The sequence below is a fragment of the Mercenaria mercenaria genome, chromosome 16 (genome assembly GCF_021730395.1).
Source record: "Mercenaria mercenaria strain notata chromosome 16, MADL_Memer_1, whole genome shotgun sequence".
Lineage (NCBI taxonomy): Eukaryota > Metazoa > Mollusca > Bivalvia > Venerida > Veneridae > Mercenaria > Mercenaria mercenaria.
In genome coordinates, this window is record NC_069376.1 from 17,194,480 (window position 1) to 17,209,790 (window position 15,311).

Below are 15,311 nucleotides of genomic sequence, written 5' to 3' on the forward strand. Positions count from 1 at the left end.
GCTAATCTCACTGTTTTAAACAATTATTTAGAAATATTACTTTTCTCGTCTCAGAAACGTATGATGTGATGCAATTACTGTTTTCTACTTAAAAGCAAGAGATACATAAAGTCATTCTTACAATATTTCAATGTTTGAATGCCCACACAAAGATTATAGATACATTTCTTTAAGAAGTAATATATCTCATTTTGTGATTTCTCGTCGAATAAAATCATTGTTTTGAGTTCAGATGCGAAGGAATCATATCACGAGGTCGCATATGAACGTCAAACTATGGTTTTGCTCAAGAGCAAATCACTTAATGAGATATATTATTTCGATTCTAAAACGTTACCAAGGAATGATAAATACATCTTCGACTTCCATGAAAAAATGCATGTTTTTGTGTTGCCTATTTTATCACAGTTCAGAATTGAGATGCGCTGGAATTGAACCACGAGAACGAGTGGTTAAATATCAAAGTATTCAAACGATGCATCGTCTGGAGTTTGACGACAAACCAAATGAAGACCTTGATTGTTTTCTTCTTTCTTGTTCATTTGTAAAATTATGCTGGGCTTTATTTATTCGAGTTCGAATGAACCGGACGTCATGCAGCAACTTGACATCGTAATTGGCGTCATAATGCTCTAGTACCGGTCTGCGCATCAACCATTGTTTATCGCAGAATAGACAATTCTTTGTTTAACTGACAGTCAAACCAAACCATGATAGAATTGTCATTAAAGAACGTTCCTTTACTTTCTATACTGTATATCTATATTCAATATATCAGAATCTTTATCAAACTTGATTTAATTTACGTGTATATAAATATAACCTTGTTATTTAGGATCTATATGTAAGTTATATATTACTTTTTCCAGACATGGTGCATATTGCCGAACATATCTTTGTGTCTTCCGAAAATTCAGTGTCTAGGTTAAGTATTACATTTTCATAAGTTATAAGATATATTATGTTTTCTGTCCAATTCTTTTCAATGCAGCTTGATACATTTGTTTCGAGAAACACATGAGCAAGGAAATATCCAAGAATGTGGATTTCAGTTTCTGTCCATTATACCAGATATTTACTTTGACTACACACTCTAAGGTCAATGGTGTGAAAAAAAGTACTTCCGGTGCGGACTGTTCCCATAATAAACCCGAAGTTGACAGAACAATCACACACACACGCACGCACGCGCGCGGGAAAGCGCATACATTTAGATGCATTTTGTACAGTTTATGTAACATATAATAAAATCTGTAAACAGATCCTTTGGAAGCATAAGCGGCTTAAGCGGAACACATATGTTGAATGGACTCCATGGGTGATCCCAAAAGGACCAGAAAATATAACAACACTGAATCCACTAAACCACAACAGAATAACCGACTGGTTGTGATTCTGGAGATTACTGGGCATGTACTGGCACTTTCTCCGAAGTCAATTTTACAAACTTTCACTTCATAAAAAATCTGATTTTTTTTTCAGGAGAACATGCATTGGTTCAGAAATTCGCGCCCGATACAGAAATAGTTCGTGTCAGTATTTTGATGTCCAGCGAAGCAGAATTTGTCGATATTACGGATGAGTTTAAAGATGTGATGAGACAACAAATAGCAGATCAGCTGTATTGCTCACAGGATATGTTGAAAAAAGTTAATATGGTTACATCAGGTAATGTTATGTTTTGAATGGACATGTTTCTTGATATATCATGAAACTGAGTGCAGCCGCACTGTAGTGCAATATATCAAAGAAGATTTAATTGTTAGTGTAGCACAGCGGATGTTGTATAGCTAGAACGAATGAAACATTTAATGTAAACATAGGGCATAGGATTTACATTACATGATTGAGAATAGCCTAAGTGTAATAATTGTAAAGCAATCTTACAGGAATGTGCAGACATAACTGTGTCGGTTGCATGAAAGATGTTTGCCTAGTAAACAAGTTCATTCTCTTACATAGTAAGAACGAATGCCAGTCTTTGAGTTTAACAGAACGCGAGATTGTTATAATTGTGAGATATAAAGAACTATATATATGATATATGACATAAGAAATTTATAAGATATAGAGTAATCTATATAATATAGAGAAATCTGAAAGATATAGAGAAATCTATAAGATATAGAGAAATCTATATGATATAGAGAAATCTATAAGATACAGAGAAATCTGAAAGATATAGATAAATCTGAAAGATATAGAGAAATCTATAAGATATAGAGAACTCTATATGATATAGAGAAATTTATAAGATAAGAGAATCTAAGATTTGTGAGCTAAAGAGAATCGATATGTTTAAGATAAAACGAGAATGTAATTTTTTCCTATCACAAAAGTCGGATCAGATTTAAAACTTGAGAAACGTGTCCAAAAATCAACAGTTCAATCAATTTGAAATAATTAAAAATATTTACATACCTTAGAGAAAACTCAGAATTCGTGAATATATAGTGAAATAATATTAGAATATTTACTCGCAAAGATATATGCACTAGCCTTAGTACCTTCTCCAAAATGACATGTTTTCTGCACTTGCTGGCACAAAATGGATACTACACCAGTAATATGGTGCATACTGCACATGTCTGACATAAAATGAATTGGATACTGCTCGTGATGCATGTTTTATTATTATTTTACAGAGACAAATATAGGCTTAGGATTGTTTAATTTTATATTTTCTGGGCTGAAATCGACCATATACTCCTAAGCTTATACATGTATATAATAATATTTTATCGCATCTTATTTTTTTTTCAAAATATACAAGTACAATCAAATACATAAAGTAAGTAAAAAGTGCTCGGGCTATAATTTATTTCAACATAAGTTACAGCCCTCTCCAGGCTGCCAAGTTTTGGTATCAAATTCAATCCATTCAGAAGTTATTGAGCGAACAAGTTTGCAATGGACAAACGAACGGAATAATGGAGGACAGTGCAATCACTATATGCCTCCCTACCGGGGACATAAAAATACGACGCAAAAATCTTCCTTTTAGGACCCCCGACCCCCAAAATAAAAGAGAAGGCCATGCCGTTTTCGAAGCATTCTGTCTAAATATACTATAATTACCAGTCTGTGTAACATCTCAAACGTTAACATACAATCTAATTACAGACACTCAGTCACATAGCTAAATAAACATATTTATACAACATTTAAGACATATTTCATCAAGAAGAATGCAGGTATAAAATAGTATAATTGCACTTACATAAAATTGTGCTCACTGTCTTGCGAGCAATTCCCGTACAATAGCAGTTTTCGTAATGTTCGGATAACTGCTGAGTTTTTATTATATTTCTGTGTCTTTGGTGTCCGAACAAACAGAAATTTTATCTGGGCAACTTCCTTACGGAGATTTCATTGTAGGTGAATTAAAAAAAAATCATTTCAGGTCATTTTGCTTGTATGCTATCAAAACGTGACCTTGTAAACATGCGGGGTTCCTGTCCGTTTGCGCATGCGTATGCAATTTTCAAAACAAGATCCTTACATCGCTGTCTAATATAACATCCCCCAACTCGGATAGCCGACGACGTAAAAGAAAGTGAACAAAATTACTAGAAACTGTCATATATTTTAAAACATGTTTATCATATAAACAAGAATAAAATTACACGGATGGCGGAGTTCTTAATTAACGCGTGCTCTGAATGGCCAATTCTCTCCAATATACCGTTCTAAATCAGTTTCTGTTGCGAGTGAAATACAAATGACACCTGTGTCAATCATTATTAAGTGTAATTATATAGGGTTAAAGATTTGTACGGGTACTGCTTCTCTCTGGGAAAATACATAGTGCAAATCACACACTGGGCCCTTCTGTGCCTCACAGCAGATGTCACGTGTACTATATTTAAAACACATGGGGATTTCGAAGAAAATGTGAGACTAAGCTGAATTTCGATGTATGCTGATCTTTCCTCCAGAAAATTTCCTTGTTGAAGAATAATTTTGAAATAACTTCGATTTTTGTACGGGTACTACTAGTACTCTGATGCCAGTAGAGTCACTGCAAATGGCAGATTCCATACAAAGGGAGATAACATGAGACGTTACATGACTAGCCTGTATGTTTTCGCAAGTCAAAATATACGGCTGGTGTGTGTTTTGAAAATTCAAGACGCACGTACGTCCGTACCAAAATTAAAGTTAAAGTTTCTTGTTTAACGTGGGTATAGTCGACGAAAGTCCCCACATGGAATGGATGGAAAACTTATTTCCAGCCGAGCCCACGGCAGGTGTCATATTTACCTCCCCAGCATCCAGTCTAGGCCGATACTGCTGGAAACAGTACCAATTTAAGCATTTCACTCAGTACTGAACACTAGTAGGGATATCAGCTGCGACCGGGAATCGAACCCGGACCGCAGTCGTTGTAGTCCAACCTGCCAACCACTGCGCCACTGACTCCCTATAAAGATCGGATCAGAATTACCCCCGAGGTAGTGGGAAAATAAATTACAGTTATTGATATCAGGAGATCAGATGAGTTACAGCTAAATACACATTTGTAAGAATCTAACATGTAGATAAAAGTTATACTTTAAATGTTTTGGTCTTGAAAAGGAAGTTTCAGTTGAAAAAACATTAATAAACAAGACAACATGGACAGTAGCCACCATATTACTAGTGCAGTATCCATTTTGTGCCACCAAGTGTAAAAAACCCTGTCATTTTGGAGGCCAGCGCATACATCTTTGCGAGTAAATATTCTAATATTGTTCCACTACTTATTCACAAAATCTGAGTTTTCGCTACGGTCTGTATTTTCAATTATTTTAAACTGATTGAACTGTTGATTTTTGGACACGTTTTTCAAGTTTTAAATCTGATCCAACTTGTATTAAAGGAAAAAATTACATCTCGGTGTAGAGGAAGGACCAATGCATACATACCTCTTCATCGTTTTAATCGTGTAGCTACGAAACGAATAAAACAGACTCAAAACAACGTACCTCTTGTCACTTGTCATTTTCGCCACAACTAAATACGTTAGCAACCAGCATAACACGTCTTTTCCGGGTACATGGGTAGAATAGGATTCTTTAAATACAAATCCAGCGCTTACTATAGCAATAAAATTTACAATGACAATCTCACATAGCGTATATACGTTGACAAACACACAATTGTATTGACACTAAGCAATTACTGTCTTTTATATCAACGACTAAATGTAACAAAGTTACTAAAGATTGAAACCATATCCTTTTTCAGAAGACGGCAAATTTGAGTTAGGATTTGATATTGTCCTCAGAGAGAACAACGCGGAACTCAGAGAAATAGTTATTTTCCTTCAAAACATCGTTGACAGTGAGGAATTTTACATTGAAACTACAGAAGTATCATTGAAAGCTGAATCAGACAGTCTGATATATCAGCAGTTTATCTCTGGCTATCCGAAAGAAAAGGCAGACGAACCCGTTTCCCCGCATTTATGGAATGCAGTAACAGGCGGAAGCTTTGTCGCTTTACTGATTCTGATCATTATCCTCTTGGTTCAAGCTAGAAGAATGTCAGGCAATACACATGTACTTCAAACACCAGGCAGCAGTGGTAATAATTCTCTTAAATTGGTATTTTACAAAGATAAAAATGCCTATCAAAATATACTTTTGTATTAGTTTTAGAAGATGTTTCTAATAACTCTAAAATAAAATTGTTTAGAATAGGTTAGATAGTATATCTGGGTAATGGATTAAGTTTGAATATACAGTCAATACCTCAAACTCGCTTATATTAAAAAATACCGGCTGTCTCGAAGACATTTTCAAGTAAAGTGCCGAAAAGACGTACACACACTATCATTTTAAGTTGAATTTCGGTTATCTCGAAGACATTTTCAAGTAAAATGCCGAAAAGACGTACACACACTATCATTTTAAGTTGAATTTCGGTTATCTCGAAGACATTTTCAAGTAAAGTGCCGAAAAGACGTACACACACTATCATTTTAAGTTGAATTTCGGTTATCTCGAAGACATTTTCAAGTAAAGTGCCGAAAAGACGTACACACACTATCATTTTAAGTTGAATTTCGGTTATCTCGAAGTAAAACGTTTGATCTGGTGGAATTCAAGATAACGAGTTCAGTTGTATATAATTGCTCTGTTTACTAGTTTAGGCCATTTGATAGACAGCAAACATTTTATGTATTCCCTGGTGGCTTGATAAAAACATAAATACAGTGCTATATATATATACATTGTACATTTTAATGGTATTATATTACTGATAAAAGTGAAAGTAGGACTATTAAATTTGCAAAAAATACTTCTGCATTTAAAAAGAAAACTATACCAACAAGAAATATCTTTAAAAATGATAGTCGGCGAATTGTAATAAGGAAAGAAGTTTATGAATTTTTCATCTAACATTCATCTTTCATCTAACATTTTTCAAATTGCAAAACTAAACACCGCACTTTAACAATTTAAATGGTTCTCTTTTAATTTTTTCACAAAGGTGTTTCGTAGGGTTGCAATTTTGTTTCGTTTATCCTTAGACGAATAATTACAACAGTAGTTTGATGAAGATTCATGAAGCGGTTCATGAGAAGAGGTCATTAAACGTGTTTATATTTTTAGCTAAATTGGTCCCTATCCCAATTTGTAACAAAATAGCAGGAGACCTTACGATATTGTTACACATCGAATTTGATAAAAATCCATTACATTTTAGTGGTTAATGCGAAGAAAGGCATATCTACTTTTAGCCATAGTGGTCCCTAATAGGGCCCAAGTTCCTATATAAATAAATTTGGAAGAGGACCTTATAATGATGCTCCAGACCAAGTATGACAAAGATCCACCAAGCTGTTCATGAGACGCTGTATAAAGGCATTTCTAGTTTTAGCTCTAGCAGACCTTAAAAGGGGTCAAATGTCCCAGCTGAACAAAGTTGGCTGCGGGCCTAATAAAGATGCTACAAATCAAGTTTGATTAGAATACATGAGAAAAATCAATTAAAGGATTATTTTTATTTATTATTTTTATTTATTTCTAAAATAGGCCAACTGATCCCGCTTTAACAAATAGCATATTCGCTATTCATGAATCTTTGGACAATGACGTCACACCTATAAAAAAGTGAAGGTCAAGCAAAACATACAATTGCAATTATTTCAATATTTCTGTTTCATAAGCAAAGTTTGATCGTAGTCATATCATATAGATAAACTGTATGCAGCGTACCTTCATTTCAGTGAAATGAGATTCAGTCATTATATAGCATATATATAATAAAACAGATTTCAACTGAGTTCAATATTTGCATACCATACTTAAGAGAAATATTCGTGTATAATAAATCAGTTAAATAATATATAACAAATATACCGGTATCAAAGCAAACAAGTACTCATTTTAATATGCAATCTGAATAAGTCACAAAAGCAAGAAACATTTTCATATACAGACTACATTTGTAACAAGGAAAATCTTTTAAAGTGCACTTCTCTACATAAAAGACTCTTATTACACCCTTATTCATGTGATACGCAGACCGTATTCAGCTCTTTCTTTAATTTGATATATGTTGGTCTTTAAACAGGTTTTTATCATATTTATTAAACTTACTTATCATTTTGAGATATATCAATATTCTTGCTAAATATACTGAGCCAAAGTTAGCTTTAAAACTGTGAACAGCGTCGTTTAGGATAAACGCTTTGTCTACATTTCACTCAGCGTAGCACATTCAACAGAGTGAAAGAAATTGACACTCTCGTCCAATCAGGCAGAGTGTTGCATAAATCTTCCACTTTGATAAATTATCTATAATGCGTTATCAAGTAGTTTGATTTGCAAACTGAAGTCACGTGGCATAGGTAACGAAAACGAATTTAGACGGCGTCGCCGAAAAAGGATTGAAGTTCTGTACAAAAAAAAAACAACTTAAACACGAGCAGTCCATTTTATAAAAGGGAAAATTGTATCGTTCTTACACAGTAAACCGTCCTGAATGTAACTGCTGCATGTGAACAGAATGATACCAAATGCCGTACGTAAATGCATGGTTACTTCTGAGATGCAAAGAACGTACCTCCGATTATTATCTGTTACTTATAAGTTAGGTATCAATAAAATTTCAGTTCTGTAGTCAAGGGACGCAATTTTCTATTAGTATGTAATAGTCTTGTTTGTTTTCACAATCAGGCAAATAGAAAATATTGACCGAAATGTGAAGTACACGCACCTGTATCATTGAGGCTATTGTGTCTCTCAGCTGATTATCTGACAACAAGTTAATGTTACACAGTTCGAAAATACTTGATAGTTACCAAACCTTTTAAACAGATGCTAATTTTTCTATTTTCAGCAGAGCTAGAGAAGAAAGACCAAAAAGCTCCAAACAGACGACCAGAGATTCGTACCTTTTTGAGAAGAAAATAGTCTGAGATTATATACGCTATTGAGTTTTTATTACCACACCATTTGATTCAGATGAATATCTGCTTTAGACTTTCCAGTTACGTTTATATGTAGTTTCTGAAAACTGAGACGTATACTGTGATACAGTCAAAGCTGTATACATAGTAGATGACAAAACTGTGTCTTTGTGCTTTGTCAACCTTCAGTGTTGTTATATTTTCTGGTCCTCTGGGATCATGGAGTCCATTTAACAGATGTGTAATAGAGTTCCGCTTAAGCCGGTGCTAGGGGGCATGAGACGTGTTGCATATTTCATTATCTCTCATGAACAGACTCAGTCAAACCGAGTGTGCTATTATTCTTCTTGTTTGCATTCTTTGCTTCCAAAGGATCTTCTTACAGATTTTATTATTTATAAAGCGTCTTACAAAAATCTTATTCGTTTTTGTTTTTGCTGGATTTCCGACTATCAATGGTAAAAGAAGACACCAGGTGCATTATTTCATCACGGGCGGGCACTTTAGTAAAACTACCATAGACCTTCCGTAAGCTAGCTGAATGGGTTCTTGACATGAATAATTCAACGACCCGAGCGACGCTCGAACCTACATCGGTTAGGGGAAAATGATTTGAGGTCATTCGGCCACGGAGGACCTCATTTAAAACTAAAGACAATGTTAAACTGAATATTTCAAGTTCTACACATCGGTTTTCCTGTGGTTAAAATGTATGTTTTATATAAACATAACATAACATGGTTAGATTTAGATTCAGTCTTCTTTTCTATAAAATATATGCTAAATATTCTAAAAGTAACGAAAATAATATGTTAAATTCTGTTTGTTAATATAATGATTCAGCTGGTGTCAATTCATATGTAGGATTTGATTGTAAATCATTGAATCGTAAAGGAAATTAGTGTTATACTGTAGGGTTTATCACAGGCTTAATATATTCTTTTATACCACACGTCAATTTTGAAATAAAAACGGGACACAATATGTTTCACCCTTTCAGGGCGGTCTGGCGGGTAAAATTCTTAAGCGCTCAATAACAATCGAGCTGAAACAAATAAGTTTAAACTAAACTAAATGGAGTGTGTTTTTCTCCGAATTAAACTAAACTTACTCAAAGTGTGTATCTTCATAAAATTCAGGTCAATTTTCGACAACTAGCCAATTCAAAATGTCCACTCAATAAGTATTTTTTGCTGTAACGGGTGTATAGTTTAACAGGTTCGCTCTCTTGTTAACAAAGAACTATATATCCTGACACTATATTCCTTGCTTGTATACATTAAAACAAGGCAAAACAAATACATAAAGGGACACAATGGAGCACCATCCAGGAACGTTTTAAAAGAGCAAAACATACACGTACAGGAAGACAATGGTGCACCACGTAGGAACGCTAAAACAGGACAAAACAAACATATAAAGGAACAAAATGGAGCACCACCCAGGATCGCTAAAGCAGGGCAAATCAAACACATAAAGGAACATATCAAAGCACCAACTAGGAATGCTAAAACAAGGCAAAACACACACATAAAGGACGACAATGGTGCACCAGTAAGGAACTCTACAACAGGGCAAAACACATAAAGGAACACAATGGAGCACAACATAGGTACGCTTAAACAAGGCAAAACAAACACATAAAGGAACAGAATGGAGCATCATTTAGGAAAGCTAAAACAGGGCAAAACAAACATGAAAAGGAACACAATGGAGTACCACGTAAGAAAATTAAACCAGGGCAAAACAAATACGTAAAGGAACAAAATGGAGCACACATAGGAACGCTAAAACAAGGCAAAACAAACTCATAAAGGAGCACAATAGAGTACCACCTAGGAACGCTAAAACAAGACAAAATGGACACATTAAGGAGCACATTGGATCACTACCTAGGTACGCTAAAAGAAGACAAAACAAACACATAAAGGAAAACAATAGAGCACCACCTAGGGACGCTAAAACAAGGCAGAACAAACAAATAAAGGAAAACAATGGGGCACCACGTAGGAACGCTAAAACAGGACAAAACAAACATATAAAGGAACATAAATGGAGTACCACCTATGAGCTGAAACAAGGCAAAACCAAAACATAATGGAACACAATGGAGCACCACTTAAGAACGCTAAAACAGGGCAAAACAAACATATAATGGAACACAATGGGGCACCACCTAGGAACACTAAAACAGGACAAAACCAAAACATAATGGAACACAATGGAGCACCACTTAGGAACGCTTAAACAGCACAAAACAATCACAAAAAAGAACATGGTGGAGCAATATCTAAGCATGCTAAAACAGAGAAAAACAAACACAAAAAGTTCACACAATGGAGTACAACCGAAGAATGCTAAATTAGGGAGCTTGTTATTACTTTTATTCCCACCACATTCAAAGATACAGAACAATGTAAATAAAAGTTATTCTCGCCAAGTTATCTGGTACTATGTCGATACACTTTCTCTGTACAATTGCTTGATATCAGAAATAGCAGAAAGATGAAGGCCGAACGTTTGGCCAACAGTGGACTCCTCGTTTTCGCGACAGAGAATGCAAATGTTGGTTCACTGCCATTTTGCTAATAATTTATTTATTTGGGTTTTACGGCGCACCAACGCAGTATAGGTTATGTGGCGCCAAACAGGACTACAAATTTTGGTTTCATATCTCATTTAGATCGAAATAAAAACATGAGGTATGGAATCAAAATTTGCATACCTGCTGGAATCACAGAGTTACAGCAACACCAAGTGTTAAGACCCTATTAGTCGCCTTTTACGATTATGCAAGGGTAAGGCAGTGGTTCTAATTCTTTTCATACACAGATCGTCCCAGAACCAAATAAGTGCAACTTTTGTTCTACGGTAGCTGGCCCAACAACTGGAGTTCTACTCCTATCGTTGGTTATCGTCAGGGCCAACAATCGAGTTCTTCATCTGTCAATGATGGCCCAACAAATGACCAACTCCGCTTTCTTGTGGGCCAACATTATTCAAACGATTATGAACTTCAAACAAGTATGTGGTATAATTAAGATACACTTTATCTTTAAATAATTGTGATTTACCTCAGTCTTTAACATTAATAAATCTTAGATTTATTTAAATTTTGTTAGCAAGTTTCTTAAAGGTTTCAAAACATTTTATCACCACAGCATGTAGATTATTGATAAAGCCTTTTATAACTTGATCCAAAAAAAAAATAATTGGTTTCTGTTATTATTTGTTTTCAATCGCTGATAAAGTGTTACTGAAAAAAATGAGGTACTGTCTGACAATTCAACTCGTTACATATCTTTTTGTAACTTATTTCATGTTCTGTCTGATTATACATTTGTAATTACTATCTTTTCACGCTGAAGTTACAACTTTCTTTCTTTTTTCTTTAGCTGTGCATTGCATTTTCAGTTTCACTACTTGACAGTGTCTTCTTGATAACTCCTTTGTACAGCAGCCTTGATAAAAATCGTTGAAAATCGCAGTTTATAATACTACCGACATCATTTCTATATCACACATACTTTAAACCATTCTAAATTCTTGACTGGTAGGCTTAAATTAAAAACAAATATGGTTTGTAAATTTCTTAGTTTAGCTTATAGGCCTACTAATTTATTTTAGCTCGAACGAGATGTAAGCTTCAAGCTTATCCGATTTTAGCTCGAACGAGATGTAAGCTTCAAGCTTATCCGAACCACTCTCGATCCGCTTTCTGAAAACCAAGTACTAGTGTCATATGAGAAGGCATAACGATGAATAATTCTGAAAATATATGACACTGCAATATTTTAATAAAATTTGAAATGTTACACTGAACAAACCACGTTCTCTAACAAGATACTACTTTTAAAATGTGCATGCCTTCCATACTGCTTCATTTCAATGGAAGTGGAAACCGATATAAAAAGTCCTGTTAAATGTTTGGTCAAATGTTTTATAACATAACAGAATAAAACCTTATTGAACTTTGACCTTCAATGTGACCTTGATCTTTGTGTTAGGCACATGACATATTATCTCATTATTGGGAACATTTGCGTCAAGTAAAATTAAAATCCTTTGATGGATGGCCGGACAGGATATAACCTACTGACCTATGACTGTAATCTTGACCTTTGAACTAGGGACCGGGTGTTGAACATGGCAAGTCATCACATTATGAGATACAGTTGTGCCATGTAATGTTAGAATCCTTTCAAGGATGACATAGTTACAGACAGGACTTTTCTTGGTTGGATTTAACGTCGCACCGACACATGATAGGTCATATAGCGACTTTCCAGCTTTAATGGTGGAGGAAGACCCTTACAGACAGGACATGAATAAACACTACTGACGTTTGACCTCCGAGTGTGACCTTGACCTTTTGGGTCTGAGTGTTGTTCATGACATGTCATGCCAAGTAATACTATAATCGCTTGAAAGATGACAGAGTTATGGACCGAGCAGAAAAATCCCTCCGAGTGTGACATTGATCTTTAAGCTAGGTTCTAGGTTTTGCGAAGGCCAATTGCCTGAACATTTGTGGCAAGTAATATAAAAATCCCTTGATGGATGGTTTTATTACAGACCGGACAGAAAACTAGCGTTTCCGTAAGACAGCGCGCACCACTTTTCGGCGATTCGACAGTAAAATGAATTTATGTCTCTTTTATAGAGTACTAAAGTTATATCCAGAAAGCTAAGATTGCCAAAACAACTTTAAAGACAACAGTGGCATAATTTTGTCAAAAATACAATTAGAGTTATAGGGATTGTAACCACACATGCAGATGATGATTATAAAGAAATATTTTAAATTCAAGTCATTGTCTTTTAAATTACCAAAGATATGTCTATGAACGAAACTTAATTAACATGAATAAACTGACAGGTGCTACATAGTCTACACCAATCTCCTTCATAGAGAAGCTAACAGGCACACAGCCGTAACAAGGCAGAAGACATGCAAAGGTTCTGCTTCAAGCAGAGAAGTTCAGGTCTTTGTAAGACCATCCAATGAAAGCCAAGCTAGATGGCTACACAAAGAATCGGCTCAAACGTATCAGCTTCGTACATGAGGCAAAGAAACTCAACCGAGAGTTCAAAATTGAGCTGAGCGTACCAACGACTTCCCTAGGTAGTGAAGGCATTATAAAACCACTAGCGAATGATCTGTCCTCAGTGACTGTGAGACTTTCTGTTCCTTGTCTTGACCGCGGGAAGCAAGAGGATGAAGGCATTCGGAAGAGCCTCACACTTGCTATGATCAATGAAGACTACCCTCCGGAATCATGGACTCATGTCTATACAGACGGATCAGCTACAGGCGTCGTTAAAGATGGAGGAGCAGGAGTTTTCATTCAATAACCATCTGGCAAGAGAGAAACACTACATGCAGCCACAGGAAAACACTGCAGCAATAACAAGGCAGAGACGGAAGCACTCATGAAGGCCGTCTCAATGGTTGAAGACTCGGCAGAAGAAAGCTCCTCAGTCGTCTTTCTCACAGATGCACTGTCTGTCATGGAAGCTCTGATCAACAATAAAGCTCTGCAGCTAGCCAGGAGAATGCAGAGCCTGAGTATAACTTGCAAAGTAGCACTTCAGTGGATTCCATCCCATTGTGGGCTTGCAGGCAATGAAGAGGCAGATAAACTGGCTAAGCTAGGAGCTCAGTCAGAACAACCAACAGAACCTGTGAGTTACAAGGAGAAAGTCACCATCATCAAGGCACTAATGAGAACAAGGATGGAGGAAGATGCTTTTCATCTCCTTGATCGGTCTGAACATGTGATGATGGTCAGGCTCCGCTCAGGGCACAACAAGCTCAATGCTCACATGTACAAGAAATACAGACTAGCATCATCGCCAACTTGTCCATGTGGTGAAGAAGATCAAACTTCGGAGCATATACTTTATAAATGTAAAATGCATGACCAGGAGCGAGCTGCGACTTGGCCGATAGATACCTCAATCCACCAGAAACTGTATGGAGGCATTGAGGATCTGCGGCAAACCACAAATTTCATCGAGGCTACTGGTCTGACAGTGTAGTCGCGAACGACAACAAGAAGAGATGAAAAATGTCCAAGTATAACACCTTGGTGACCTTGACCTTTAGTATAAAGGGTATAACGGGCTCGGTACCTTGTTTGCATGCTGAACAATGTTAATGTGAAGTTACAGTGATATAAGCCATTAGTAACAAAGAACAAGACTTGTCGCAAGAGACAGCGCGCTCGACTGTTTCAATGCTGGAAACTGGAGCTGTCACTGGAGTATTTTATGGCTCCAAAGGTGGGAGAAAATATTGCACAATAGCTTGAGTCTATGTCGAAAATATTAAGATGTAAGAGAGGTAAAGATAAAGTATATCAAAACACTATATAAATATAATTCTAAGCAAAAAGGGGGCATAATAAAACTTGTGTCATATATTGTGGGTGATGATGTGGAACAACTACTTCAAGTCTGAATCAAATACATTTCGTAATAACTGAGATATAGTAAAAATGCATCAAAATTAACCTTGAATTCTAATTCAAAGGGGCATAATTCGTGAAAAATTGATGCCAGAGTTATGCACTTTGTCATATTATGTGGCTGATGATGTTGAACAATTATTTTATGTTTGAATCAAATATCAAATCCATTCAGTAATGACAGAGATAGAGTGAAAGTGCATCAAAAATTTAACTAAGTAAATAGGGGGAATAAGTAATAAAAAATTAACCCAGAGTTATGTACTTTGTGTCATATGATGCGGATGATGATGAAAAACAATTATTTTAAGTTTGAATCAAATCCAATCAGTAATAACAGAGATGGAATGGAAGTGCATCAAAACTTTAACATGAAAAATCTAAGTAAAAAGGGGAAATAAATAATGAAATATTGGTGCCAGAGTTATGGCCATTATGTC

At 35.6% G+C, this 15,311-nt stretch overlaps 2 protein-coding genes across 2 annotated transcripts in view; both read left to right on the plus strand.

The window, feature by feature from the left end:
• The window catches only part of LOC123541127 (uncharacterized), a 38,344-nt gene extending 29,508 nt beyond the window's left edge, over positions 1-8,836 (plus strand). The window contains exons 12-15 of the mRNA XM_053526204.1: positions 870-924; positions 1,483-1,668; positions 5,230-5,568; positions 8,332-8,836. Of these exons, the coding sequence (XP_053382179.1) occupies positions 870-924; positions 1,483-1,668; positions 5,230-5,568; positions 8,332-8,405 (654 nt within the window). The 3' untranslated portion in view covers positions 8,406-8,836. The remainder of the gene's footprint in view (positions 1-869; positions 925-1,482; positions 1,669-5,229; positions 5,569-8,331) is intronic.
• The window catches only part of LOC123540439 (phosducin-like protein 3), a 478,889-nt gene that overhangs the window by 416,552 nt on the left and 47,026 nt on the right, over positions 1-15,311 (plus strand). The gene's annotated exons all lie outside the window — the stretch shown is intronic.